The 23,727-nt window shown below is 47.2% G+C and overlaps 1 protein-coding gene across 1 annotated transcript in view; it reads right to left on the reverse strand.

The window, feature by feature from the left end:
- The window catches only part of SEC14L5 (SEC14 like lipid binding 5), a 54,322-nt gene extending 36,606 nt beyond the window's left edge, over positions 1 to 17,716 (reverse strand). The window contains exon 1 of the mRNA XM_019539822.1: positions 17,644 to 17,716. Coding sequence (XP_019395367.1) covers positions 17,644 to 17,706 — 63 coding nt within the window. The 5' untranslated portion in view covers positions 17,707 to 17,716. The remainder of the gene's footprint in view (positions 1 to 17,643) is intronic.
- Positions 17,717 to 23,727: the final 6,011 nt, after the last annotated feature.

The raw sequence follows: 23,727 nt of genomic DNA on the forward strand, positions 1-23,727 counted from the left end.
GAACATGAGCCTGTAATGTGATGCTGCTGCTAGTAAAGTGGGCAAAATGCTGGCTTGCATCCATAGATGCTTCTCAAACAAATCCCAGGATATCCTTCTCCCTCTGTACTTGGCTTGGTGAGGCCACCGCTGGAGTACTGCGTCCAGTTTTGGGCTCCACAATTCAAAAAGGATGTAAAGAAGCTTGAGAGAGTCCAGAGAAGAGCCACATGCATGATCAGAGGTCAGGAAAGCAAACCTTACGATGACAGGCTGAGAGCAATGGGGCTCTTTAGCCTAAAAAGGTGCAGGCTCAGAGGTGATCTGGTGGCCACCTCTAAGTTTATCGGGGTGACCACCAGTATCCAGGGGAACATTTGTTCATCAGAGCACCCCAAAGGATGACGAGGTCAGACTGTCATAAACTACTACGAGACAGTTTCAGGCTAGATATAAGGAAGAATCTCTCTACTGTCTGAGCCCCAAGGTTTAGAACAGCCTGCCATCAGAGGTGGTTCAAGCACCTACATTGAACACCTTCAAGAGCATTTTGGATGCTTATCTTGCTGAGATCCTATGACCTCAGCTGACTTCCTGCTCTTTGGGCAGGGGGCTGGACTCTGATCTTCCAAGGTCCCTTCCAGCCCTAATGTCTATGAAATCTATGAAATGATTAAAAGTATTCAAGAATTTTTTGACAAAACTATTTTTCCACCAGAAAATGCCACTTTGCTGAAACTAAAACTTTTCAGAGAAAAATCTTTTCATCAAAACTCTCAGGTCCAGAATGGTTTTGGAATCAAAAGGACACAATCTAGAATAGCCAATACCTCAGTAATCAAGGTACTTGGGAAGAAGCAAGATCTTTTGCTCCTGCCAGTCTGTGAGCAATGAAAGTACTGAGACCCACCCTGCAGCCCTTGTTCAGCAGCTACTGCAGTCACCAGCTGCTCAACAGGATCTTTTTCCTAAGGAGTAGCCAATGGTCTCCTCAGCACTGAAACCACATAGCAAGTTTTAAAGCCCCCACAATCCTTCAGAACATAGGATCCCTGAGCTCGGCCTTTGGACTAAGGAAGAATAGCAGCTGGTGCTCAACATCTGCTTCGCTTGCTCCTTTCCCGATACCTGTCCCTGGTCAGAGAGGGGACAGGTTTCTTGATAAGCTGTTACTCATACAAGGAATTAAAAGCTCAGAAACAACAGCTAGTAACACCATGCAGTCACTTATCAATCACCGCAGCAGAGAGAAAAATTCAGCACAGGTGGGCAGAAGGTTGTTAGGATAAGTAATAAACTCTAGAGGATATGTATAGGCAAACACCCCTTAGGGACCTAGCAAAGGACCACCACAGCAAAGCAGCCAGGGTGGCTACATTACCTTATTTCATTTCAAAGCACTGTACTTCTCTGAGGTACCACCTAATGCAGTTCTTTGACACTGGAGACATGCCCCAAGATGACATGTCCTATCATATCTCCTGAACAGGCTTTGCTTTCCTGTTCGAGGAAGAATTCCTCTTCTGTATGCCAATGTTAAGCTCTCTGCTAATCTTCTTTACTTACCAACAGCAACTCTAAAAATACAGCTAGATGGAGCTGCTTGCTGATCACATGGAGGTATGGAGAGCTACAACAGTGCTTTGATTTCACCGATTAAAATCACATCAGTGACCACCCTGGACCACTCTTCCCCTCCCATTTTAGCACTGGGGAGAGGTAGGGTGCGGGCTGACCTCACACCTGGCAACTGAGTATCAACTCACTTTGCCTCCAAGTGGTAGCAATCAATCTCAAAAGGAGAAAAGAGAAAGCCTTAAAAGCTAACAGTTACATGCCAATTCCTTCCTCTAAATAGTTTCCATAGTTGGTAGGGTCAGAAGGGACCTAAGCAGATCATCAAGTCTGACCCTCAAATCACTACACAGAGTTGAAGATAAACAACAACAAAAAAGAGCCCAGCCTCAACCTGCAAGGGATTCAGCGTGAGCAACCAAAGTAGGAGAACAAGCTCATATACCCACATTTGCCTTTCCAGCTGCTGGCTACAGTAGTTTTTCACTGACTACAGCAGGTAGTGTTATTTTCAAGGAATAAGGCCCAAGGAGTCATGGCCTAGATTTTCCCTAGTCCAATGCTTGCCAAATTTCTTTCACGCCCATCAAAATGATTCAAGTAATGCAATCATGAATCAAATGCAAATAGTCACAAATGATTTGGTGAACACAGCCCTCTCCTTCCAGAGTGCCCTCCCTGGGATGAATATTCACTGAGCAGTACAGTGCCAGCTAATGCCCTGTTCACCTTCCACTTTCATTTCTCAAAGTCCTCCAGCCAGAACATGCCAGCACTCTACACAGGTTCACAGGTTCCGTATGAAACTGTGGAAATGCCTCTCCTCACTACAAGCACTTCCCAGTGCTGACTTACCACCCGATCAGGCAGGAGAAAATGCCTGAGCACCTGTTATGAACAGCTGCAGTAAGCAGTCCAAGCAACTCAAAACATTCAACAAGTGGGTAGCTCCCCATCCCAGTCAACACGGAGATCTTTCTTTACACCACAAATAAGTCCTTATCTTTTACTGATCTCTCTACATTTCTAACAGCTAGCTCATAAGGGTTACTCACAGAGGTCTACTCTATGGCCTTCTATTCATTGGAATTTTTAACCAGGATTTCTTACCAACAGAACCAGTTGAGACAACACTTTAGTAGTCACTGACTTTCTAGACACCAATACAGGTAGACCCCAAACTGACGCAACCTGGTGCTTACCCAACAGTGGCTGACAGGAGCATTGTCTAACATCACCACTGTTGGTAGCAACAGTGGAGAATTTGGGACAAAAACTTCTACCATGAAAATCCAGCATAAGAACATGAGTGCTACAACCTGCTTACAAGAGCCACTGACTTGACCCATGTACAAAAAAAAAAAAGAGGTTGACTGGTGTCTGCTGTTTTTCTCGCAACTGCACCAGCTGTGTTTGTGCATTCATACTACATATGGGTGGAAAATGAATTTCTGGGGTCAGTAGGGTTTTTCAGTTTGTTTCGTGGGGTGGTAAATGTTTCTCTTTAGAATTAACAACAAACATTTCTGAAGTTTTCAGCAAACTTAACATTAGAAAAATCCTGTTGGCTCAACTGAAACATTTTTCAAAACGACAATCTTTAAAATATTAAAAGAAAAATTTAAAAGAAATGTTAAAATAAAGTCATTGCAAGCCAGAAAAAGAATCAAACCACCACATTTCATTTCGAAAATGTCATTACCATCTATTTCAAGACGTACATGGGGGAGGGGAAATCAAAAAAGAAATTCCAAAAGAGTCAGCAAAACTGCTGCATCTTTGAGAACTGCTTCACTGTTGCCAAATCTGCATTTTTTTGACCAAAAAAAATTAAACAGGTATGTAAGAAAAGTTTCTCCCAGCTCTGGTGTATAATACCTCTGTATTGGTGTGCTGTGGCACAGACATTACAGCTGTCCTGGACAGCAAGAGACAGAAGGCCTGGACAAACAACATAGTCATACCAGTCTGAGTTACATCAGTTTGGTAAGCCAGAGGATTACCTGGGTGTTTGGCAAAGAAAGACAATCAGCTTTCCTGCAGTAGCAGTTGTGGTGCCTAGCATAAATGTGCTGTATGTCCAGGCCGAGAACATCAGGAGCATGTACAGAAAATGATACCAGAGAGTTCATGGAGCTAGCATAACCTGCCTTAAGCTGGTATAAAAAAAAAAATGGTGCATGACATACAGCTCTGGGCTTCTGTGATATACAGAAACCACTGGAGTGCCCTAGGACAAATAAGGATCAAAAGTGCTGGTGTATGTCCCAGTGCGAGTGCTGTGTGTCCCCTGCTATTGCAGTGCTCAATGCAAGCAAACTATTACCAGTTTCCTAACATTTGGTGGAGAGGCACTACATCAGCTAGGACAGGAGTGCTCAGCCCTGAGCCCAGAGGCCAGATCTGGCCCATGGACTGGTTCCATGTACTCCCCTGGGCCACAGCACCAAAAATTTGAGCACAACTGCTCCAGGGTATTTGCGGTCATGTAAAAGGAAGACAGAGGCCAACATGGTTAAAGAGTCTGTAAAAGGAAGACAGAGGCCAACATGGTTAAAGAGTCTGTAAAAAGACTTACCAAAAACAAAGACAGTCATGTCCCAGTCCAATACCCAGGGTTAGCTGCTACAGCTAGTGACTGGAGATAAGCCATGTGGAGCCATATTTAACATCCTGGTTACAGAGTCAGATTAAAACAGAGCATGGGTTGCCCTCTCCCTCCCCCACAGGTTACAGCAAAGTTTGAGCTCAGTTGAGTTTGGAGAGGTGTATTTTTAACATGAGACAGCCATGCCCATGCTGGCCAGCCCAATTATAGTATCAACTCTTATGACCGAACCTAGTAAACCAATTGTTTTTTCAGTAAAGACAAGGCCATGGAGGAAAATACAAGAAAATGCCACAGTTGACAGGATTTTGGACAGGACCTAACTTACTAGTTAAAAACAAGGAAACCATTATGAAAATTATCTGCCTGGTAACCCTGTCACATGAAATTAAGGGGGGAAAAAGTCACACCATCAAAAACTTCACAAGAAACCTGAAGATGAGTCCACCCTTTCCTCCACACCACTGCTCCCCCCATAACACCCTACAATCCTGCCCTTTTTTGTGTTATTCCCTGGCTAGAGGGCCTATCTGATGCAATGCCACACATCAAAGGCTCTGTATCCCACCAGCTCCATCTCTGTGACATGGCCCAGAGCACCCAGGGATTAGATAATGCCTGCCTGTCCTCCTCCTCTTCCCACAAGGTGCGATCCAGAGTACCTAGACATTTAGAGAATTCCTCTGGTTTTCGATGATCTCTCATAAAAATGACCTGGTAACAGATTACATAACAGATGTGCCTCAAGAGTTTGGACTTGGATATTTCTGGCAAAAATAGCACGGAAATCCAGGCACCAAAATCGCAGCATGCGGTAAGAAGCCTTCCAACCCCAGCTGCTGTACATGTGCAGACCTAGGGCAGTCTGCTCCAGCTAGGCACCTGCCAAGCAAGTCCTGTGTAGCTCCTGTGCACTCCAGGGAGAGAGAGCTCTCAGAATTAGGTTATCTAGCCTCATACTGTAATATCCTAGAGGGGAACATTATCCTTTCAGCTCACGGAAGGAAACCAAAGTGGATTATACTGTTAAGTCAGCACAGTGTTGCATAACAACTCCCAGGACAGTTCTGACTTCCTCCTCAGGCCTGTCACTTCTCTAAGGGTAGAGAATGACTTCTCACATTCTCCAACAGCACACACCAATGTAAAAAGAACTGGTCAGAACCAGCCATGTTAGCTCCCGCACCAGGGTGGGCACAAAGAAGTGACACACCAATGTTTAGCCCTGTCCTCAGGCTATGCTGCAGTTGCCATATGTCCACCTGCAGACACTTCTGTACAGGAGTTGGCAGATGGCCTCCAGAAGACTGTTCCCATCTCCATCTGTTAAGTGATGCCTCTGGGGTGGTTCTGTGGCCAGACAGCTCCTGCAGCAGGACCCTCTGGAGACAGTGTGAAGGAAATGTCTGCCATTTGAGACAGGGTCCCAACAAACGCAGACAAAGATGGAGGGCAAATACCGTCTGCAGAGGCAAATAAGGTGTTTTACAAGTGCATACATGTTCAGGCACACTGGGGGAGAAAAATATCATATGGTTAGAACACAACTAGACTGAGCCATGGAAGGAACCAACACAATATTAAGCACTCAGCATACACAGAAACCATTGTGTTTAGCATTACGTGAGTGGGTTCTGAATAATAAGGTTCACCCTGGAGCCGATGTTGACTAGCTGATATGACATTAAAAACACAACTCGTCTCTTTCAGGGCTGAGCGCCAAGATGCATTTAAAATCATGCTAGTTACCAGGACTCTCCAAGGTCACGTCACAGCACAATGCAGTTTTCCAGCATAAATGAATAAGCTTTAAAATGGGGTGAGGGGATCCTGCTAGTTAGCAGTCCTTCCCATGTCTGCTCAATCTAGGCCACAGCTTTGGTAGACTGTGTGAGATAATGCCAGGCAACACAGGCTGTGGTTAGTCTGAACACTGAAGTGCCAAAGAGAGCTGCAGGGTCTGTGTACATGGTCAGCAGAAGGAATAAGTATTCTCCTTCAGATTCATAACAGAAGCTTGTCTATAGTCTACCCCATCGTAGCACAAGAATAACATGTGCAGTGAGGGCTCAGAGGGATTAAGAAATTCAATGGGGGAGGAAAGGGAACCCTGCAAAAAATGCAAAAGCAGCCACAGGAGACTGAACCATCATCTGTCCACACTTCTCCAGCTACAAGGTTTGGAGTAAAAGTCCCCAGGACTCTAGAGTCCTAGCTCAAAACACTGATCTACTGTTACTCCCCTGGAGTAGAGCCAATGATCTGCCTCATTCCTTCAGATTGGGTGAAAGAAACAATTCACAATTAGCTCCAGCTGATTATTACAATGTACAGACTACCAAACAATGCAGAGATCCTTCCAGGACAAGGACACACAGCTACCCCAGGAAATCACTAATGCATCCAATCATCCTAGAGGAAACAACATCCCATTCAAGACTATGCTGCTGCAGCATTTTCTTCCACTTTCTAAAGGGCTTGATGCAAACTTAGCAATGGTGTGGGTCAAGACATGGTTTACACACAGGATGTAGCAGGCTTTACACCCAACTTCTAACAGTGGGGCTGGAAACAAATGCTCTACTACAACCTATTACTGACTGGACAGATTTGTGGGCTGTATTTTCTGAGCCTTGTTACATGAGAAGCCAGGTACTTTGGAGAAGGGAGATGGTGAAGAGATGTTTTCAGAGACCAAAACAGAACAGGCCAGCATAACCAGATGCATACTGACAAGTGGAAAGCTTGATCTGCCTTATTCCAAATAAAACTGTTGCCTCAAAGTAACATGTCTCTCTAGTAGACTGATAGGACAGTTTCAATCAGCCTTTGCAAAAGCCACCATGAGAAGGGGGGTAGGCTGGACATAATCTACACAGGAATTTGGCTGGGATGCTATGGTAAGAACCTCAGCCTCTCATAAAAATGCCCTGGATTAGATGCTTAGCCATCATGAGTAACTAGCTTTCTCAGTTTGATATCATTTTTACATGGTAAGCTTTGGGGCAGGGGCCATCTCTATGTGCACAGTCTCCAACACACAAAGCTCCCAAATGGGCTCTTGGTTTCTCCTGGAGTACAAATGACAATAGCACATCTCTCTAGCAGTAAAATGCCCTCTCAGAGTCATACCACAGCACTGATTCAAAGTAAGAGTATGCCCTTTAAAGCACCCCCATCCCACAAGCACAGAGATCGCAACATGGCACATGGTGATTTGGCTGCAAGCAAGGATAGGTAGGAGGACTAAAGGTAGAGTCTAACCAGAAATGCACCAATCAAGTGCTTCAGTGACATTAAGTTTCCATGAATCTATGGCAAATCCACCAAGGGAGAATGCAGCTCTGGTGTCAGTTCCTGCCAAGTATTTAGTAAGACACTTCCATACAAACAGGGGTCTTCAATGGCACACAGAACTGATACTAAGAACTTGCCTGGCCACATCAATAGAAAACAGTTAGGAATTTTATGTTCCCAAAATATATTTTGGGCTACTGTGTATAAAATGCAGCCTGTACATATTCTCCAGAGGCAAGATGAATAGAAGGCTTCTTCTGTTTGCTGTCAGCAACTGCAGCAAAGAGCAATTTCTAAGCATTTTATACCCAGTAAATAGAATAATGCAAAATGAGGGTTGGAAGGGACCTCAGGAGGTCTAGTCTAACACCCTGCTCAAAGCAGGACTAGCTTCAACTAGATCATCTCAGCCAAGGCTTTGTCTAGCCAGGTCTTAAAAACCTCCAAGGATGGAGAGAACTATCCCTCACAACCAGCCTGAGAGGAACATGCAAGAGGCTGTTTACTCAAGACTGTCTGTTGCTCACTCTCGCTCTGCTTAGTAATAGGGGAAGGTGCAGCAGAATACAGGAACAGGACACATGAAGGGAGCCAGGGAATTGGCCCAGCAGACATTGCACATAGCCAAGGTTGGCACTTTTGAAATTGTTGAAAAGAAATTTGGGCATTAATATGTTGTGACATTCCTACCCCATCAATGCAATAAGTCATTAGGCCACACTGAGGCATTGTGGCCCAAGTCAACATTGTACTGTCTGTGGCTCTGATAGCCACTTTAAAACCCATTAACTCTTTCCAGTCATATTCCTAAGATTATTCTTAACAACAGGAGACAAGGAGATAAGGAACGTCACCTTCCTCCAACTTATTGTGGCATAGGCCATGGTTATAGATGGGCCACCCAAGTAGAAAAGCTAATGGCACAGATAGGAGGTGTTAAAGAAGCATTGATAGGGACCACCAAATGTCCCCCAAAGCCAAGAACCACCCCCCAACAGAACACCCCCACTCTCACAGTGTCCCTTGTACACTGGCGACACATAGGGAGTGCATGCGGGTGCCCATGCACCCCTTGATATTGGCAATGCACCCCCAGAAAGAAGCACCGCCAATACTGCTGGTGGCATCTGAGGGTGGTTGCTGACTGCCGGTCAGCACATGTCACACCCCTTCTCCTCCCTGACACCACTGTGGCCACCTGCAGGAACACCCTGCTCACCACCGCCATGCCCACACCACCACCATCTGTAGGTAGTTGCTGTGCCCCCCATCCTCCAAGGGCATGCGTCATTCATGCCCCACAAGGAAATCTGCCTCAAGATTTTGCCCCACTTATATCAAGACCTTATTTGAGCCTCAGCAAAGAGGACTAGCCTGCACTCAAATGGCAATACCAATACTCCTCACTACTCCACTAAAATAATTCAGTATCTTTCATTTTCCACAGAAACATCCATTTCTTAAATACTGCTCAGATCATTAAGAGGCAATTTGATGAGCTATATAAGATGGGGACCAAGCACAACAAGATATGGGGACAACTATTTGAAACCCTTCATCCTACTCATCTCTCAGATACTCTAGGCTAGCATCAGCCAGAAATACCATTTCAGACAAAAAATATGAAAATGCTGTTAGTACTGACATCACAGCAGCTCTTATGGAGCCTTGGAGCAGCAGGCACTCAGGCCATGGGCTGCCAAGTCCTATTTTATGTCATTTGTGGAACATCCAAGGACACCATGGGTAATATGCCACTGCAGGCAACCTCCTCTCTGGCATTTCCTCAGCTATGTAAGCAGTCCACTCAGCTCTATCCAATCTCTTCAGCTGCTCTGCAAAGAACTCTACAATTTGCTGCAGCATGCTGACTGCTTTAGAGGGATTCCAGCTGTCCAGAGAGAGATTGCTCTCCTTGCTGCAGGGAGGATATGCGCCCACAACCAGAATTCAAACTTGAGAGCTGAAGCTGTACACCAGAGATATGGGGGAGGAGAGGGGGAGCACCTACATATTCAATAAGATTCTGTTTTTAGCCAGACCGGGATATAAAACTTGGAATTACCGTTAGCCTGGTAGGGATTCCTCAACCATCATCCCTAGGATACATACAAAATGTAAACATTATAAGATGCTGAACTTGCTATGTCTTGCAAAACCTCTGTCATTGTGGCAACCACATGGGTCTATAGGTGAATGCACCAAACCTGTTATTCTATTGCATACAAACCTATACAACCAGTATGATACAAGCCAGCCACCATTCATTCTGCTTTAGCGCTTTGTCTATCTTATTTACATAGACTACAATCGATCTGGGGCAGGGGCTGGCTTACTATGTGTCTGTTCAGCACCTGGAACAAGACAGCCTTTGATCTCTTTTGTAAAACAAGTGTTTACTGCATCAATCAAAGGCATACATAGATCTTTAAACTATCCCTGACCCTGAACTAAAGGCAGACATAATACAGAAGGGGATAAAGAAATAGTCTGTTTACACTCCCAAACATATTTTCCTTAAATGCAACCTATTTAAGAGCCAAACATCAATAACAAGAAAATGTGTTGGTATTGAAAAATTACAAATAGTAGTCCTTTTAAATGTAAACAGAAAGGAATTTTATCTGCCAAGACCTGAATTCAGTAGGCTGGATTATTCCTGCTACAGTTGAACAGCAGAAAAAGCAGTTTTCAATAGCACTGCTTAAGCATGCAGACATTAACAGTAGCAAAGGAAACATAGCCCTCCATATCATTCTTGGCAGATAATGGATGTGGGGGCAGATGTGGGGGAGAGAAAAAAAACGTGCATTGTTTCGAGTCCTGTCAGAATGAGTAACACATGTGGAGGGCCAGATCCCCAGCTGCAATAAATTAGGGCATGTTTCAGAGTAGCTATGCCATTTGCAGCAGAGGATCCAGCCCTTTGGGCCTGGAGTTAGCAAAACAGATAACATAACTGAGGCTATACCTGGGGGACACTAGCTGTCATGATGTCCCAGCAACTCCACAGAAACACAGTAAGGACATTGACGGTACTGGGACTAAAGCAGCCCTTATATCCCTTCCCACAAATGCCACCTTTTCTTCATGATCTTCCTCCTTCCAACCAAAGTCATAGAGATGAGGAGTCTAGACAGAGCTATAGTGTTCTAGTCAATGAAATACCACTTGCCACACAGGTTCTAAGGGCCCGTTTAACTAGAAAGATCCTGCCAAAAAGGCCTTTAAAGGTGGCGGAGCCACAAGCTGGGAAGGCTACCACTGATTTCTTTAAAAATAAATAAATGAACACTCAATTGATTAATTTAAAAAAACAAACAAACAACTCTTAAATATAAAAGGTGGGGAAAAAAGCACGGAGCCGCTGGGTGATGGCTGGTTAGAAGGGCTAGCAATAGGATAAAGTCTTTCACTGCTAAATTGCCACGTCAAACCCAGTCCAGGTGGAGAGCAATCATAATCAGCCATTTGGTGGACACATCCTTCTGATGGATGTTCTGTAGTCTTCTGTGTGAAGGGAGTTCAGTGGACAAGAAGAAGACATGCCTCAGCCTGCTTCCCAGAGAAAAATGTTCACAGCACAAAACCCACCACAATTAACATAGCAGGCAGGTTGGCTGGGAATGGTAGCAGAAGTAGCCAAGGATGAATTAGCTCTGATACTCCAAAGGGGTGAGAACCATATGCTACTGCTGTCTGTGCTGCACTTGCTCTAGGAGGGAAGCAAGGGCCGGTAGCCTTTCACCAATATGAACATACAGAGTACCAAAAAGCTGGGGCATTTCAAAGAACACTAACTCAAAGCCTCTGCATGCATCTGGGATTTTCCCTTATTGATTAGTGCATACCACAGCACAGCTTATACTGAAACAACAGGAAAACAAGTGCAACATACAGAGATTTCAGTTCCAGAGGCTTGGTCTTAATGGTCCCTTAACAGAACTGGAATGTGCTTTATTATATTGAAAGTAAAATTTGGGGGCCATAATGAGATTGACTATTAAAGAAACAGGGATACCAACACTCTCACTGGTGATTTTTGCAGGTCAAATATATGATATAGTTTTTTTCTAAACTAAAAGAAATCTGGCATACCTAAAAGTTGCATTTGCAGAGGAAAAGAAGTATCAGTTTGCCCTGTTTCACAGAAGAGAGAAAACCAGAAATAGAACTAAAACAGTTCATTAGGCTGTTATACCTCAGGTGTAAAAATTGTGAACAGAATGTTTTCTTTATACAACATACATCTATCTGTCTTAGTCCCTGTGAGACCACTGTGTTGCAAAAAGCGGCCAGGCACACCACATATGCTCATTGTAAATGTGAGACTGGACCCCCACTTCCCACTAAAATTAATGTGAATGGGGCTCCCAAATCACTGAGGCAACTCTGAAACCTGAGCATGGATAAAGCTAGAATTAAGCAGTAGGATTGGTCCTGAACTTCAAGGTTAGCTCTGAAGTCTCCAGCATTTCAGGTCCCAATAAGAGAGACAGAGACACACTCCACTAAGGGCCCCTGAGCACTGCGACATAGTTTTATTAAAGGAGGACTCACACATATAATAAGAGACACATACCACCCCACCCAGTCGGAGTAGACAAAATGGTAGCTGCTGTTATCATTGCCATCATATAGACAGGGAATTGAGGCAGAGATGTAAAGCCCACTATCACACAGATACAGGATAAAGTATTGAGCTAAGGTCCCAAATCCAATACCTTAAAGTACAAGTTCATCCTCCCTTTCCTGAGAGCCACTGTATTGAATCACAGTTCTCCAGAAGCTTGCATGAAACACCCTGGGATGTTATCCAAGACAAGTTGAGAGTGCTTCTGAAAGCAGGATGGAACAGACAGAAAATTTAGGCTTTGCCCTAACCTGGCAGAGCTAATGACAGTATTCTTTGCTGGAGAGTAGCATCATTTCCTAGTCCACCCACTCTCCATGTGTAACTTCCACCAGCTGACAGCTCCACACTCAACAGCTGGGTAAAATTCTCACTGCCTCCCACTCCTATGAAACACTCAGCTCCAACATGTTAATACAGGAATGGAGCCTGCAACTTTTGTGATCAGCTGCAGCTAGATTCATATGCTATCTTCTCTGGAATCTCAGTGACTCCAGCCTTCATGCTAATAGCACATTATGTCATGTGTTGAGGCCACTGGGCTGGGACTCGGGAGATCCATATTTAATTCCTGATACTGCCACCGACTCCCTGTATAAACTAGTCATTTAATCTCAGTTTTGCCTCATTCATCAAACAGAGCTAACACAATTCACAGGTGACAAGTACTTAGCTAGCCAGACATGTAAAAAACTAAGTGACAACATTTGCAATCCCAGTCTTGAAACCCCAGGAAGCCAGTAGCTCTATCATGCAGAAAACCTGAAACCAAAAGCAAATAAGACTAAAACATTAGAAAATAAACCTTTCAAGCCCCTGCCTTTAGGAGTTCTGCTAACAAGCTTACAGAGGATTTGTCTAGAGGCAACTCCCCTGCATTAGCAGCCAATCTATTGACAAGCATCTGTCACCAGGGTGTTCTTAGTAAATTTGACAGCAACAGTGCACATACCCCTCTGAACTGGGAGTGTGGTTCATAGGTATCTTTCTAATGAACAGTGTTGTACTAACAAGGGCTGCATTGAAACAGCACAGGCTGGGGGAAAGCCAGAAAAAGTTCTCACTAGAGCAGAGGCTGGCAAAATATGGCCCACAGGCCACATCTGGGCCACCAAGCCATTCCATCCAGCCCACGGAGCCCTTAAAAATCTAGAAAAATAAATATTTATCTGCCCCTGACTGCCTGTCAAAGATGACATGAGGCAGAGGCAGTAGGACCCAGAGGGAGCCAGCGGCAGAACTAGACAGCCACAGCAGCAAGTCCAGCCTAGCCCTGCCACCCCCTCCAGCCCTCCCACCCCAAACCCCAGCTGAAAGCCTCTACCTAGCAGGAGCTGATGGATGCTTCTGGCCTGAGACTGCTCCTGCTTCCCTGCACCAAGGGAAATACAGGTAAGGAAGTGGGGGGGAAAAGAGGGGGCGGAAGGCAGGGAAGGACTGTGGGAGATCGCCCCAGTCCTCATAGCTGGCTGGGCCAGCTCTTGTGGTCCCAGTGCTGCAGCTGGGAACCATGTGGTGCCGGCCGGCTGGCAGATGGGCAGGCGGGGGGCAGTGATGGCTGCAGAAGGGGCAGCGAGTGAAGGGGCAGTGAGTGGGCATGAGGAACACAGTGACAGCCAGGTGGAAGCACAGGGTCTGTGCCAATGCACCAGGGCCAGCACGGTTGGGGCCCAGAGCAGGGCAGCAGGAACACAGGGTCCAGCTGCCAAGGGTTCTACTGAGCCAGGCCACCTCCCTCCTCTCCATGCTGGAGCAGCACAGCCTGGACCCCATGCTCCTGCTGCCCCACTCTCAGCCCTGCCGGGACTGGCCACAGTACACCAGCATGGGCCCAGGCTCCTGCCCAGCTGTCACTGCACTCCACCCACCCACTCACTCACTGTCCCTTCCCCCCACCTGCTGCAGCCATTTCCCTGTTGCTGCCCCCCTCCCCCACATGACATCATATGGTTCCCAGCTGCAGTGCCAGGACCACAGAAGCAGCTGGGACATGGTGCCAGAGCTGCCAGGGGCAGAGGGGAGGTGGGGCAGGGAAGTGACAGGAGAAGGGCAACAGTGGCAGACCCCCCGCAAGTGGCAACGAGCGGGGGCACAGGGCCCGCACCAGTGCCCCAGGGCCAGGAGTGGCAGGAGTGCAGAGCCTGGGCTTGCAAGAGCATTGGTGGGTGCTCAGCCTGCCACAGGGGGGTGGGGGAAGAGCAGGATGCAGGCTGTAAGCAAACCCTTCACCTCCACACAAGCCACAGCCCTCCCTAGCCACACCCTCCCACAACATACAAGAGGAGGACTTCATTTTAAGAGAGCCATTATACAATCACTTCTGTGTACACTACACAAATGCATGCAACTTAGGACGAAAATATTTTTTAAATGAAATTAATGAATGTTGTAGTATATGTTTGATTTTTAGAATATAATTTGGTATTTTTGTGGTTCAAAGATGGCAAAACCCCCTGCTGAAAGGAGTACTTCTGAAGGGCATAGGGAGGGACTTCTGCTGGCAAAAGTCAGGGGTTAGGGGGCAGGACTTCTGGTCCCAAGAGGGCAACCAGGGGGTGGGGCACCTGTCAAGGGGTGGGGCTACCTATGCAGTCCTTGATGGCTTGCCAAAACTCGGTAAGCAGCCCTCCACCCGAAATCACTGCCCGCCCCTGCACCAGGGTGATCAATGTTAGGCCAGGAGATGTTTTCTTAGCAAGCATTGCCATAGCTGTGAGGCTCTGCTATTACTCACACCCCAAATTAACAAGGAAAAACATGAAAAAGGAACTAATATTCTGCCTCACACACCAGACCCTGCCTGCAAAGGACCACTGAAGGAAGTGGCATCAGCTCCCAGGTGAGAACATAGTGCCACAGTCATGGTGCATTCACATGCAGAAGTAAACAGCAAGCAATTCTCAGCCCATCTTGACTCTGGTGGCAAAAGACTAGATGGAAGAGTTTCAGAAATATTGGTCTTGCTCAGGACCAGCTGTCCATTAGGAAAGGCACTGGGTCCACTGTTATACAGGAAGCAGTGCCAGGGCCAGAAAAGTGAGTGGAATGGACTATCAGCTCTCTGTTAGATGCAGACTCCCACTCATCTAAATATTTCCCCCTGCACACAAGTTTTTAAATTCTGTTGCCCATTTCTGTCAGACTTGGGGTACTGCTAGAGTCCTAGTTCAGTAGAAAGCAGATATGTCCTCAGGACATTTGCAATCAAAAGCCACAGTCCTTCCAAGTGACGGTACTAACAGGAAAAGACAGCATAAGGCTTGCAGGAAGCACTTGGGCCTCCAGACTCAATGACCAACTGCTTAGTGCTGTCCTCCAAGAACAAACCCACCTAAGAAACACTTGGCTTCTTGGCAAGCAGTGGCATACATAAAAGTACCATATGGTAATCATTAGGCATCCGGGTTTTCCATTTCCCACAGAAAAACAGAGAAAACCACAGATTCCCTGTTTTTATCAGAGAAAACGCGGGTGGTGGTGGGGATAGCTGCACGCCACCCAGCCACCACCACGCTGCCACTGCCGCCCAGCCACACAGCTCTGGGCATGGCTCCGTGGTGGCAACGGGAGGTTTTGTACACAGTGGCCATCACCGCCATCACGGGCCTCCAGGTAAGCGACAGCACTGCATGCAAGCCCAAGCTGCCGCCCCTCCTCGCGCCCCCATCCCTTGCCGTGGCTGCAGAGACGGCCACAGAGCTGTGCTCCAGCTGCCTGCCAGCCTCCTTCTCCCCCTCCCCTAGGCAGGCAGCCAGGCAGCATGTGTGCAGCCTGCACTTGGCAGGCACCACCATTGGCAGGCACCACCACAGTGAGCCCCCCATTGCTTGCCCACAAAGCTCCCCGCAGAGGGGCACCCCTGCCCTCACTCCCGGCCCCATTGCCAGCTGCGATGTGCTGCCAGGGGCCAACAGCACCCCCCGCTCTCAGCCCCCATCTTCCCCAGCCCTGCCCCACAGCTCCCAAGCCCCACTTACCTCTAGGATCCAGGGGCAAAGGGCACGGCTCCGTGGTAGCAGCATTTGCCCGCAAAGTCCCACCACCCCGCATGCAGCAGCCACCACCCCACACCACTGCAGAGCCGTGCAGCCAGTTGCGGGGCATGCTGCTGCATGCAAGATCCCCGTTTCACACCCCGGCTGGGCAGCACATGTGGCCTGCACAAGGTGGGTGTTACCGCACTGCTGCTGCCGCACCCTGTGCCACTTGCCCACAAAGCTGTGCAGGTGGCCATGGGATGGTAGCACAGGATGCAGTGGCAGAGTTGTGGTGGCAACCTCTGTGTTTGAACCTCCCGTCAGGCAGGCCGGCATGTGCATGGTCCACAGAGTGACACCCCTGCCCTCACCCCTTGGCCCTGCTCCTGGGAGTGGCACAGGGGCACACTCTCCCCTTTCTTGATCTCAGCACCTTCTCTTTCCCCCCACCCTGCCCTGCTCCTTCTCCCCACACACACTTACCTGCTGGGGTGTCAGTATCTGTGTCTGCATGTCTGTGGGGCTCATGCAAGGGGCATCAGGAGGGCTGTTGAGACTGTTGGGGGGAGTGTGGGGCACCAGCAGGGCTGGGGGCGGGATTTAATTTTTATCACGGATTTTGGGTTTTTAAATTGGAGAATTTGCAATTTTTAATCAGAGAAAACCAGGATCCCTGGTAATCAGTACTAAAGCCTGCCAATCTGGGTAACAGAGTTAGCATGGCCACCTTACCCTTATACACCACCAGCAGGAAAGCGTACTTTGGCCACTGCAGAATCTGCCAGTGTTTCAGGTGAAAAAAAGGAAAAGGAAAAAACAAGGACAAAAAAAAAAAAAAAAATAATCTTTTGCAGAAAATTTTCTACATTTTTAAACAGCTTTTAATCTTGCTTCACTACATGGGTCTCAGACCCACACACACCTCAGGCCTGATGAGTTGGTCTCAGACAAGCCTATGGAACTCAGATACATTAGGAATAAGCTCATTTCCAATTTATTAATATAGTCCCTTGAAATGGGAGTTTCTAAACAGAAGGATATTTGAAGAGGTTGGTAATAACCACACATCTGGCTGAGTGAAGTGCCTCTTTAAAGGCATTGACATCCCTTAACCAGACAGACTCAATGGCTTGCCACAGTGTTGAAAAATAAACCATGAAGGACAGTTCTATATTATAGGTGGTTGCTGATAGAGACCCAAACATGTACATGTACATACCTATACTGAAAACTAACTATATATCAAGACAGCATTTATATTTCCTCTTTCTGGCACTGCTTCCATGCTCAGGTCATCTCATGAATCAATTTTACTGAATTAAAAATATCTAATAGACTAACTGAATAGATTAAACTATTTCTGCAGAACTGCCAAGAATATGGAAGACAGACACCTGTCTGTCCCCTGGAACATCTTCAAGACAATTCCCCTAAGTGATCCATCAACAAAACATCTGAAGCTGCAGTCCCACACCTCCTATCACCCAAATGGCTCATAAACCAGAGGTTACTGTCAAGTCTTCAGTATTGCTCAGCTGTTTGGGAAGGTGGTAGAAGTACAATGCGTCACTCACCGCCATGACAAGCTCAAAGGGGTACTTGTAGACTCGAACAGGCGACTGATACTTCTGCACCATTTTTACCGCCCACCTGCAATAGGAAAAGAATAGCAGCTTTTAGATTGCTGCACTGAATAGTTAGAACAGTTTAACTGTATTATAATAAATGTCTGACTCATATATAATAGACCTCAAAGCACTTTACAGAGGAAAGCACTTTCAACTGGTTTACAGGAGACACAGAAAAAAAGAAGATATTTGTCCATGCCACTCAGCAGCTCAGTGGCAGACTCAAGAGGAGAACGCAGGCCCCCCAAGTCCTGGCCCAGCAGGTTGGTCCAGAGGATAGACCGCTGCCTTGCACACATCAGCTCTGCCTGTTCCTGAATCCTATTGCTATAAATCCCCTTTGTACCTCAAACCAATGCCCAACAGCGGGAATGCAAGCTCAACACAAAATGTATTATTAAACTATAGAGACATTTGGCTGTACCTGGGAGAAGAACACTCTTCCTGCATGGCTCACCAAATACCAAGATCCTGTTCTTTTAGCCTTCTGCCCAACACACCTTATCACCAGCAAATTCACAATGTGGGAACAGCCTTGCCTGATCCGCAAATGCTCTGAGTTTTCAATGCTGCTTCAGGCACCGCACTCACAGTTGTGCCCAGCTGCATTAACTCACCCGACAAAAAGAAGCCAAAGGAGGCAGTGTACTAACAAAATGTGCCTGCCACTTACTCCCACAATCATGCCCCATTGCTAAGTGACTCAGTACCTGCTGCTTATGGTGGAATAAAATGCCTGTAGTACTAACAATACAGGCCTCAGCACTCCATTTATGTGGGCTACCTCTCACTGCTCCCATCAGAATTCCTCCTCTCACCTCCTTTGCTGGGTTTTTAACCCTCACACATGTGCCACTCACCAGCATCTCTTGAGAGAGCACATAAATCCTTCAACCAAGCTTGTTAAGCTGCTTTCAGCAAATCCTCTAGGATTCTTTATACTGCCTCAGCTATTAATACCAAACATTTAAGAATGCCAGAAACACAGAAGACAGGCCGTGGGTTTGGGACTTTGGAATTTGAGTGGGGTGGGATCAGCACTGCTGAGCAAATATATCCTATGGCAGCATGATATTGCTTAGCACTGAGCTCAACAGTTACAGCACAGGATAACTCACTGGTGACATTTTAAAACCAAGCATTAGAAGTGAACTGAGTTAGAAGGCTCTAAGAAGCAAAGTAGCTTCCTCCAGGGAGATCTCTAAAGGAAAGCCATTCAACAGCCACAGAGAGGAAGGTCTAAACACCTCAAAATTAGACCAAGGGAAGAGTATTAAGAACAGATCTTAGCCTAGCAGAAGTTAGAGCCTTTAAGGAATTGGAGTACCTGGATGAAGTCAAGGGACTGCTTGCAGCAGGAGACTCAGAGAAACATGTAGCTCATTAGATCCAGACAGTATGAGATCAGGTCTCAGTGGATCTCATAGAAATCTCATTGGTACTAAAAGCTAAAAGATCCAGAAAGGACAGACTGCGTCATCACAGCCTTCAACTCAAACTAAAAACCAAGCAGAGGAGAAGCCAGCAAACATCAGAAAGCTAGACTGATATCATGTAACAGATATCTGAGCCAAGAAGAGCATGGGGCACCTTGTAACACAAGGCAGGAATATGATAACCATGATACCTGGGCTTTGCAGGGACCTTCTGGGTAAGTGCTAACATAGTGAGAGAACCATAGCAGCCAAATGTATTTAGCTGTGATCCTGTTGGCACTCACTGATCTTGCCTACTGTATCAGAAATCTATGCCCCTTTCTGCTGAGGAGTCAGAGTCCTGCAAGCAGAAACCAGCAACACACAGAACAGCAAGCAGTCTGAAACCATGTCTTTGCTATATAAATGAACCACTGTCAGCTGAACCAGTCGGATGGCATCAGTGTAAAGGCCAACACCACAGCACAGCAACACTAACCATGCTGAATCAAATAGTTTTTGTCCCTGGTCCATTTTGGACCACAGTGCTACAGATTCACTACGTCATAATTCCAAGCCCCATTCCCCAAGGTAGCTCAGTAGATCTAGGGACTAAAGGGGATTGGCAGAAGAAGATAAAAAGCTCATGTCATTGGAGACTCCTTTAATTCCCAAGGAAAAGGTGCTGAGAGAATTTTCTGGCCCTTCTCTGAATTCAGGAGGAATGCCCAGCTGTCATACAGCAAAAGCTTCTCTTGGAGCTCTTGAAGTGCAAAGCAAGGCAGGGGGACATAGCTACTGAATACCCAAGACAAAAAAAAAAGGTAGATGACATACTTCAAACTCCATTATGTATATTCTTCCCACTCCCGGAGCTCTGTACAGTAGTTGAGAATGATAGTCTAAAGACAGACCATGTTAGGAAGAACTTCAGCCTGAAGGGGACCTGGATAATAGCTCTGCTCCCATGGACAATGGAATCAGCCCATGGAAACCTAAACTTGCCTAGTTAATAATCCATTGAACCCAGCTTGTGGTTAGAAAATCCATTGGTGGCTGATATTCTCATGAAGCTCTACAGGATTATATCATGATTACAGGGGCATAACAGTGAGCTAGTCTGTCCAGAAAATACAAGGGATTTTAATTAGCTGCTCACTTTTAACCCATCAACCAGGCCAGGGGCACAAACACAAATGGATATAATTCAGTAGCTTTAATAGGGTACAGCTGTGGCAGGGGCCCTGCTGTGCAAAGACATCAGCTATGTAAAGTACCCAATACTAATTTTTTTTTTTTTTTTTTTTTTAAAAACTTCAGGACTTTGAAGATAGAGAGAAGGGGAAAGGATTCTCTTCCCACACTGGCAGCACTGTTAGCCCCCTGGACATCCTAGTCACCCCAGCCTGGTGGCTTTTGAAGTAGGTCATGAAGGAATTCACACATGACCCAAACACTAGGAGTGGAGCCAGCTACAATTTCAGGAGGTAACAAACAGTGGTGTGCTTGTGGGAGATCAAAAGAATGAGTAGACATTTCAAACAGATCTGTATCTAACAGAGCTGTTCCATTTGCCCACTGCAGCTGGGGTCACATTGCAAGGGAAGATGAGCTCTCTAATAAGCTTGGGAGCGAGTAAACAGCCATGGATGCATAAAAAAAGCAAGCTCTTGCACCTGGAGCTGCTATTACTTGTTACCCAAGCCTGCAGCCAGCACAGTGCTCAAATTAAAAATACTGTGCACACATCACCACACAGATGGTAGGAAACTGAGGGGAGATGCTGAAAGTCTGTTAGCTTGCTGTTACCATTTTTATTGAGAATCTTTTTTGTTACACTCAGGCAGGATTTGTTCCTTCTATTCACTCATATCCCATTATTGCTGTTTGTCAAGGAAGAAGATTGGATGGAGTAGGGCCAGATGGTCGACAGTGACAGGCAGGATTTTCACAAGAACTGAGAAACATAAGAGCACAAGTGCTCTTGATTTTCAAAAAGGCTTGTGATCTTAAATCACTTTATTCCAGCAGTTGAGGTAGCAGTGAGATTATGCATGTAACAGTTCTGTGCATTTCTCACTGCTTGCCAGTTGTGCATGTTAGAACAGATGAGACCAGGAAACTGCTGATCCATCCATACTTCAGAGTATTATGGTAAATATTCTATTTACAGTCCTCTTTCCATTCCCCCTCCCCCCCATATACATACACACTGCATTTTTATTTAGCCACACCCCCCACCAGCCGCAGCATCCAGTCAGACAGGGATTTGTTGCAAGTAAAAAGGAGAGTATTTTACAGAAAACAAGCTCATCTTCTTAGGACTATAGTATTCCTTGCCCTGCTCATGAAGAAGTGAGCAACGGCTGGACATCAGCTGGATGAGAGTTCTGTTTACTGGTCTACCCTCTACACCAGCGATGGGCAAAATGTGGCCTGGGGGCTGGATGCAGCCTGCCAGGCCATTCTATCTGGCCCGTGGGGCCCCTAAAACATTTAGCAAATTAATATTAATCTGCCCTGAGCTGCCTGTCATGCAGCCCTCGACGGCTTGCTGAAACTCAGTAAGCAGCTCTCTGCCCAAAATAATTGCCCATCCCTGCTCTATGCTGTCTCAATTAACAGTTTGAATCAGGCAGAGGCCAGCTGCCAAGTCAATCCATTCTACTGTATCTTTTCTTGAGCTCCTAGTTAATGCCTCTCTTCCCACCAATTTGAGAACAGCTGAAGATACTAGTTTCTCCTGCCTCAGTCTCCTCTTCTCCCCAAACCGGAAGACGTCCTCAGTATCTCAGTTCCATGCCTCAGTGAGGAGCAACAGGACTCTCCTGCTTCTTCATCCTTGCTCTCAGGTCCTTCTACTATTCCAGCTGGAGCCAACCACAAGCTTTTACATCCCAAAAGAACAGATGTTTCTAGCAGAGCTGTGGCTGCTGCAACGGGAAATAAGCAACAAGGTTAGTAGCCAATCAACCAACTTGTCCATTAAGGGATGCAACAGATTTGTGCTACCAAGGTAAAACAAGAGGGTGAGAGGAAGAAGGTGAGACAGGCTTGCATGACAGAGTCAGTCAAGTATTTCTACCTACCTATGAGGCCTGTTTTACAGAAGAGGGGCAGCAGTGTTCAAGTTCTACAAAAAGTTCCCCTCCCCCCCACAAGCCCTCATGATCAGTCCCTTTCTCTACCTAATGGTATAAAGCTGTGCACCTCATGTACAAGGTATGCTTCTGAAACCCAGGGTTATCCCTAGAACAGATCCTGGTAACATCTCTGGCATCACCCAGTCCAGTTCCACATATCTGGCATGCAACTCTTCACAAAAATGGTATTCACTTCCTTGTTCCTGAACCGTGAGCATCCTCCATACAGGCTGTTAGCAGAGCAGCCTGCATGGACGACTGGGTGCCAGTGATTCACTCCAGCGGAGGGAAAGCTCACATTTGAAGAGCCAGACCTATTTTGATTCATCCTATGCTTTCTTGGAAGGAAATCCAGTCCTGATACTCAATCATCTCCCAGCACAGCACAGCATCCGCCAAGAATTTAAGTAATAGAAACAGAGACATAGGGCTGGAAGAGACCTCCAGAGATCATCTATTCTAGCCCATCCCCTGCCTGAGGCAGGGACCATCGGTATCCAAGCCATCACACACAAATCATTATCTAAACTTTACCCAAGGCTGCCATCAGCCCTGACAACACAGACCCAGCACCCCAGCCTGCCACAGGCACAGGAGGGGAACCATAGCAGCCAACACACTGCCTCCATGAAGTGTTGTCAGTATATGCTCAAGAGATCCCAAGCAGAAGGTCACACCCCTGCTACAAAGGAAGGGACCCCCCTCCAGTCCATACCAATCTGACCATGGAGTAAAATTCCCCCTTGACCCCAACAGCAGGGATCAGTCTGACCCTGAGCAGAGGAGCAAGACCCACCCTTGAGGAGCTATCAGTACTGGCCCCAGCAGGAGCTCTGGCACAGCCCCGTGCAACTGCCTGCCTCTGAAGGCCAAACCCCACCCCTGCCCCACACACTGTAGAAAGGAGAGGGCAGATGAAGGGCAGCCAGCAAACGCCGGGCACCCGGGAGATCCCCAGAGCAGAACCGTCAGGACATCAACCACCTTAAGTGGAGCTCACCACCGAGCTGCCGGCTATTCGTTGCCTCACGGTGGCGCAGGCGCAAGGAGCAGCACCGGGCACTGAGGGACGAGGCCATGGGCGCACCGATCTCCACCGCAGCCTCGGTCTCGCAGCAGCAGCCTCGGACCACGTCTGCCTGGGCGCAGCCTGCCCCGGGACCGTCCACTGCACCCGAGGGCTGGCCGCCCGCCGGGACGGTGGGGACAAGGCAGCAGTGGCCCCGCGGGAAGGTGCGGCTGCACTCTCGAGGATGCCGAGTGGAGCCAGGCGGAGGCGACCGAGCTCCCCGCGTGTCCCGGCCCAGACCGCCGGCGCGGGAGGCTTCTTCCAAGCCAAAACCCCTGAACCGGGCTCCGGCCCAAGGGCGCCCGCCAGGCACGAGCCGGAGGCGATACCGGGAGCAGCGGCCCCGCCAGCCCGGCGGCTCAGGAGCGAGCGCAGCCGCCGGCCGCACCGGGCAGGGGAAGGG

Source organism: Crocodylus porosus, unplaced genomic scaffold, assembly GCF_001723895.1.
Source record: "Crocodylus porosus isolate Cpor-Errol unplaced genomic scaffold, CroPor_comp1, whole genome shotgun sequence".
NCBI classification, from domain to species: domain Eukaryota; kingdom Metazoa; phylum Chordata; order Crocodylia; family Crocodylidae; genus Crocodylus; species Crocodylus porosus.